At 52.4% G+C, this 7,120-nt stretch overlaps 2 protein-coding genes across 2 annotated transcripts; one reads left to right on the top strand and one right to left on the bottom strand.

The window, feature by feature from the left end:
* Positions 1–983: 983 nt before the first annotated feature.
* Positions 984–4,061, bottom strand: J4E87_009747 (uncharacterized protein; the record flags this gene model as incomplete). Its single annotated transcript, XM_049381321.1, has 3 exons — positions 984–3,470; positions 3,521–4,021; positions 4,056–4,061. 3 exons carry the CDS (start codon positions 4,059–4,061, stop codon positions 984–986), a joined length of 2,994 nt encoding a protein of 997 aa, XP_049228988.1.
* Positions 4,062–4,369: 308 nt separating this feature from the next.
* J4E87_009746 (uncharacterized protein) lies at positions 4,370–6,295 on the top strand (the record flags this gene model as incomplete). The annotated part of the gene is made up of 2 exons (XM_049381320.1): positions 4,370–5,392; positions 5,441–6,295. 2 exons carry the CDS (start codon positions 4,370–4,372, stop codon positions 6,293–6,295), a joined length of 1,878 nt encoding a protein of 625 aa, XP_049228987.1.
* Between the last annotated feature and the right edge of the window lie 825 nt (positions 6,296–7,120).

Here is a 7,120-nt window from a genome sequence, read left to right as displayed (position 1 = left end):
ATACAGATCAGCTGTCTCTCTGGTGTATACTTTTGCCAAAATGTACTCAGATGTATACATCAGGACTTTCTTTCAGGCACTGCATGATACCAAGATCAAGTATGCTTCACATGTCAGACACAGTAATCATTATAGCGCGCTCTACACTCATTGGAAGTAGATATGGCCTTAAAAGAGAACGTGGATTTAATGGGCCATACCTGAGTCACGTTCACCTTCACCTTCACCTGCAATCGCACGACTAGGTTGGGACGACCGCAACCACGAACTAGCAAAAAAGAGAAATCAGCACGTAAAATAAGTAAGGTAACAAGCTGTATTCGACCCGATAGCAAAAATATAACAATACTTCGATGAGATACCCGACATTTTCATGACGTACAAACGCTAATCACCCAAGTAGAGCTCGCAGGTCTTTGCTATATGAGAATTAGCTGAATTGATTACAATATATAGAGCAGCCAAATTGAGTTCTACACAGATCTGAACTCGCGCTGTTGTGTTGTGGTGGAGCGCGTGGTGAGAGCAAACGCGCAAACGCTCGTTGCCATGACGCCGCGGTGAGAGCGCGCGCACACTATCAGACTGCAACAACACCATATTGCTTGTTACTAGTTGAGGAATACAACCTCGCCGTTTGATACAACCTACGCGACCAAAACCATGCCTGGAGGTATCCGACGTTTTCTCTAGTGTTACACTCACTTCACGCAAGATCACGTATACAACTGCCTGAGACACGGAGCGCAGCGTAAAGACCACAAGTTTCTTCGTAGTCGGCAAGCTGGGAGATGAATTACAGCTTGAAGACTACAATTCATGTTGTATCAGGCACTTGACGAGATGAGACGTCGCATTCATACGTGCGTTAATCTACCTTTTTCCATCTTGGGATCCTACGGCTCAACAACACTGCTTGTAAACAACAGGTCTCTTCTTACGCGGCATTTTGGTGAGATGTGAGATTGTATTTATACATATGTTCATCGACCCTTCTCCAACTTAGGCTTCTTCGGCCCAACAAAATTACATAGCGCACCGCCGTTAACAGCAATGACCTTCCACCCCCCCGGAACGACACCAAATTCCTCACTCTCTTCCTCCGTCGCACTCAATTTCCATATCTTTCCTGTCTGCCTATCGAACCACTCCCTCCCCTCTGGAGTCTGTACCAACTCACCAAGCACGAACGTGGTTACAGCTTGACTGTCTCTGGGATTGACCGAATCGGGGAGTTTTTGGATGTCTACGTCGAACTTGCGTTTGCCGTCGATCTGAACTACGCATTTGCGCGTTGTGGTGAGGAGCGGTATGATGGCGAGGTCTGCGGTTGGGAAGCCTGTTGCGAAGACTGTTGAGACGCTGCTGTCGTTCGTCTGAGTCGCAATGCAAGTGTTCAGTTGATGCCAGGCTTCCTCAGCGACACCAGGAGCAATCGGGGCGAGCATGCGAACGAGGTGGGCCATGGAGTACCATTTGAGAATTGGCGTGATGGAAGACGCATGCGGCGTGTCCCAGATAGTGTTTGTCAGTGTCATTAGATCGCTGACGACGGTGTTGAGAGAGTATGTTTGCGAGTACGATTCCGTGACACTGGCGATGATTTCTTGTGTCTTGATCCAAAGCTGAGCCTCATCTGATTTTAGGGTGGACACCAAGGTTTCGCGTGTGGCGCTCTCAGATTCGCCGCTTGTCGAAGCATCTTGTAGGATACTGAGGAGCTTCCTGTCAACCTGTGTGGGTATAACGAACTCGTCTATCACATCATCCGGTATCCATGGTGCGGTCGACAGCTTGATGACTCGATGTAACCATCGTTGTACGCCAGTGATCTTTTTCTCATCCCACTCAAGCACATCACTGACAGGTGCTTGGAACAGCATGTGCGCGCGCGTGGCGTCTGCGCCATACTTGGCAATCGTGGCACCTGGATCCACTCCATTGTACTTGCTCTTCGACATCTTCTCGAAACTAACGTTCGGAGTGACTCCACTGGCCTTAATGATAGGCTTGGAAGGATTGATCAAGTCGACTTCATCGGGGCGTAGGAAGCGACCATTTTCGGGGTCTGTAAACGTCTCTCCATGAACCATACCTTGCGTGATGAGACGCGTGAAAGGCTCGCCATTCGTCAGGTGACCCTTTGGCCATGTTGGAGTGGTTGCCAGAAACTTGGAGATGAAGCGCGCGTATAAAAGATGGAGAATTGCGTGTTCTACGCCGCCGACATAGAGGTCCACTGGCATGCCAGTATTGGTCTTTGTCGGGTCGACCAAGGTGTGCTCGTTCTTTGGATCTAAGAACCTAAAGAAGTACCACGACGAGTCCATAAAGGTATCCATAGTATCAGTCTCGCGCTCAGCAGGCGAGCCGCACTTCGGACAAGTGGTCTTCTTCCAGTTCTCATCTTCTGCTAACGGATTACCTTTGCGGCCCTCGAAGAAGCTGTCGGGTAGGTTCGGTAGCTCAACCGGAAGGTCTTCCTCAGGCACAGGAACAGCACCACAAGATTTGCAGTGGATGATTGGAATAGGCGCACCCCAGTAGCGCTGCCGACTTATCAACCAATCACGGAGTCGCCAGTTTGCTTTCTTCTCAGCCGGCTTTCCAGTATCGAGAATCGCTTGTACAACCGCATTCGCGGCTTGCTTTGAGGTCATGCCCCCGAAGTGATCTATATCTGCAGCAACAAAGCCTTTTTCGGTCATAGGTACGTCCTCACCACTGCGCGGTACAACCGGCAAAGGTAGTGAGCCTTTCTTGGCAGATACGACGACTCTGACTGGCTCATCACCAACGTTCTTTCGCCAGAACGCATGGTCTCGGGCGTCGTGACCTGGTACACCCATTACAGCGCCAGATCCATAGTCGTCCAAAACGTATGGAGCCACATATACAGGTACAGAGGGTCCTGTGGAGCCTTGAACATGGGCGAGGGGATTGCGCGCTACAATCTTCCCCAGCTTGAACCCCTCCTTGGTGTCCGAGGGAAGGTCCTTTGCTCGCTCCATGAAGGCGCGGAGCTCTGCATCCTCGATGGCTAACTGTTGGACAATTGGGTGACGCAAAGAAAGAGCGATATACTGTACTCCAAAAAGCGTGTCAGCCCTGGTAGTAAAGACATCGACAGGCTCAAAGCGCATTTCACTATCGGTCGAGACAATGTCGAACCAAAGTTGCGCGCCTTCAGACTTGCCGATCCAGTTCCTCTGCATGGCAAGAACCTTCTCAGGCCACCTGCCGTCTCGTGCAAGAGCGTCCAGGTCCTTTAGCAAGGGTTCCTGGAACTCCTTGATCTTTAGAAACCATTGCTTCAGCATCACCTTCTCGACCTTTGCACCGGACCGCCACGAGCAGCCATTGGCATCTACTTGTTCGTTTGCGAGGACGGTTTTATCGACGGGATCGTAGTTCACGAGGGATTTGGCTTGGTAGGCTAGGCCGCGCTCATGGAGCATGAGGAAGATGCGCTGGGTGTGCTTGTAGAAATGGGGATCGCACGTTCGTATTTCCTACATACAGAGATCAGCCCATGCCTAAACATCCTGAGCGGTTTCCATACAGCGTCCCAGTCCCAGCGACCACCCATTTCCTTCATCTGACTCTTCATAGTCTCGATATTCTGTAGCGTCCACTTCTCCGGGTGTACCCCTCGCTCGATGGCTGCGTTCTCAGCCGGTAGACCGAACGCATCCCAGCCTATGGGATGTAGGACCTTGTAGCCCTGCATGTGCTTGTATCTGGAGAGAACATCGGATATCGTGTATACCCGCAGGTGGCCTAGATGGAGGGTGCCGGAGGGGTATGGGAACATGGGCAGCACATATGCATCTCCCCTATCGGACTTTCGTAGGTCGTGCCATTGGGCAGATAGCTGGTCCCAATGTGGTTGCCATTTGGCAGTGAGCGATTCGACCTTGATTCCCTCAGCTCTTGACTTTCTCTCCAGCGTACTCGCCCATCGTAGTGCTACGCGCGGTCGGGAGACTGGGAGGCGTGGAGGGCGCCGCCAGCCTACGGACTGCAGACTGAGACGACGCATCACCTGGGCGTACGCGCATGGCGTAGACGTGTCGTAGTCATGGTCTGGAGGATGCGCGGATCTGCGCCAAGCATCCAGTCCTGAACGACTCCCACATTTTTTGGGATGCAGCTCTAGCGCAAAAACGGGAGCTAGTCCCATGACGGCATAGGAGCCCGTCGGTTTCAACAGCGCATGCAAGCTGCACCACTCATACACGGCAGCGGTGAATGCTTGAAAGGGGTGCTGGATACTGCCCCTACACACTGCCTCGCGCTTTATATCATAATTACCGTCCATGGCTAGCAGATAGGGTTGCGCGCATCTCTCCCACATTCCCTCCGCACCATGGCCACCGGTCGCTACTCCAACCTCCCACCGCCCTCTCGCGATTCCCTCGAACTCGCCTCGCTGGCCTCCTCGTCGCACCCTTCACGGCGGACTTCCGAAGAGTCCTCGGCCTCAGGCGCGCCTTCCTCGCGTAGACTGTCGTTCGATGATGAAGACCCTCTGTCAGAACTGAATCCGGCTGGTCACGATCCGAACAGACCACGGCACAATCGCTCTTACAGCGTGTCCTCCGCCTTCGATTTCGCGCCGAACCTGTTCCCTCTCTCTAGTACCGCGCAGGGATATACAGCACTGGGCGCGCCCTCCAATCCAGCATTAGACCCGTCGAATGCGCTTAACGGCGGCTCATTGGAGAAGAACAAGAGCCTGACATACCTCAATGGCCTGTCATTAGTCGTTGGCCTTATAATAGGGAGTGGCATCTTTTCTTCGCCATCTCAGGTTAACAAGAATGCTGGGTCGCCAGGCGCGTCTCTCATAGTCTGGATCGTCGCTGGAATACTGGCATGGACGGGTGCCGCGAGTTATGCCGAGCTCGGAGGCGCCATACCACTGAACGGCGGTGCCCAAGTCTATCTGTCCAAGATATTTGGAGAGTGGGCGGGTTTCCTGTTCACATGGTGCGCAGTCGTGGTGCTGAAACCGGGCTCAGCAGCCATTATTGCAATAATCTTCGGAGAATATCTAGTGCGCGCTATTATTGGCGCCGAAGCTGTGGACGCAAGCACATGGTTGAACAAGGGCGTGGCTTTGGTGGGACTGGTGGCTGTCACGCTACTCAATTGTGTGTCCACAAAGCTGGGCACAAGGAGTGCCGACGTCTTCATGTTCCTGAAGTTCTTCGCGCTTACGGGAGTCACGGTGATCGGTATTGTAGTCGCCGTGACTGGGCTTTCATACAAGGGCGATGCGAATGAGGACTGGAAGAATCGCGGCTGGTTCGATGACACGAGCGAAAACGTTAGCAACTGGGCAGTGGCACTCTACGCGGGGCTCTGGGCCTTCGACGGTTGGGACAATGTACGTCAAGCGATTCGAAACTCTGCCCACTCCTACTAACGACACCAGGTAAACTACGTCACCGCCGAGTTCAAGAACCCAACCCGCGACCTTCCCCGCGTCATCCACACTTCGCTCCCGCTCGTCATACTGTGCTACATCTTAGCCAATATATCCTACTTCCTCGTCCTCCCGACCTCGGTCATCGAATCGTCCAACACCGTCGCCGTAGCCTTCGGGTCGCAGGTCTTCGGTCCCGTCGGCTCCCTCATACTCGCACTCTTCGTCTCGGGGTCATGTTTCGGCGCACTCAACGCGACGACCTTTACATCCGGCCGCCTAGTGTACGCCGCCGGCAAAGAAGGCTATCTTCCCGCTCTGTTTGGCAACATTGGTCTAGGAAAGAACCACCGAGCAATCCGCTTGCACAGCATGAGCGCAACACAAGGGAAGAGCAAGATACCGAAGAAGCTAGTAGCCTGGTTCGCGGATGCCGACGCAGGCTTCTTCTTCACGCCCATATCCGCCATGGTGCTCAACGCCCTCCTCACCGCAATCTACATCGTCGTCGGCTCTTTCGACACCCTCGTCACCTTCTACGGTGTAGCAGGATACGCCTTCTATTTCCAAACCGTACTCGGTCTCATCATCTTACGCGTCCGCGAGCCCGATCTAGAACGACCATACAAGACATGGATTACCACACCCATCATTTTCTGCTGCGTCAGTCTCTTCCTGCTGAGCAGAGCCGTATTCGCAGAGCCACTGCAGACTTTACTCGTTGTAGCCTTCATGGTAGTAGGCCTAGTGATTTGGTTCGCGTGGGTGGGGAGGCGAAGAGGGAAAGAGCAGAACAAGTTCCGTATGCCGGAAGAGGGCAACGAGAAGGTGGGCTGGAAGTTCTGGCAACGCTGGAGGCGATGAAGGGGAAGAAATATTGCCATTCTGTTGTATACTAAGCGTCATGGTTGTATAAGATTACGTAGAAATGAAGAAATGACATCAACATATACGTGTTCAGTTTTGCCGTCGTCATCATCTGCGTCTTACCTTCCTCAGGCCCTCAGATATCTCGTTACGAAGTACGATGTGATGTCGGCTTCGACTGGCCCGGTCCATAATGGCAAACTGGCAAGTCAAGACCCTAGCATCGTTCGTCTCAAGTCTGGTATTCCAAATCACATCCTGGTCCGCTCGAGGCCAGCTAAGCCGGAACCCGGGTGGAAACTTCAAGCGTAGATCTATCGTTTTCCATTCGCCTCCTGTTTCGAGCGGAACGCATAATGGTGTGACTGGCACGTGGTCGGAAAGAGTGGCCGTGAACAGGTTACCCCAGAGATGCTTGCCGTACCACCTCATACAAGAAAAAACTGAACATGTCTGCAGACTACATTGACCCATAACCTTGCAAAGTAGGTGACCCAACGTCAACGTAGGCTCTAGGCTGTTCAGTTTTCCCTAGGTTAGCGTGGTACACTCACGGAGATACAGGCAGGATGTATGGTTGGATGTACCTTGGACGTATCATGTACGTGACAAGTCGGGAGCGACAACTCGGGTGAAAGCGAGTTCTGCAACGAAGCAGAAGTCATTATGATGTATGATAGCAAGGCAATACGGAGAAGGTTTTTATTTGTTTATATTTCTGCTCCTTTCAATCTGATCAAAGAGACTAACAGAGAATCGGGCTATACTACTCAAAGGCTCTACACCTTCTATCTCCTCGGGTTATTAACAAGAGCTCATGGA

The sequence above is a fragment of the Alternaria ethzedia genome (genome assembly GCF_023757985.1).
Source record: "Alternaria ethzedia strain BMP 0044 chromosome Unknown scaffold_38, whole genome shotgun sequence".
NCBI lineage: Eukaryota > Fungi > Ascomycota > Dothideomycetes > Pleosporales > Pleosporaceae > Alternaria > Alternaria ethzedia.
Note: the sequence above shows the minus strand (reverse complement) of the source record. Positions and strands in the feature narration are given on the sequence as shown.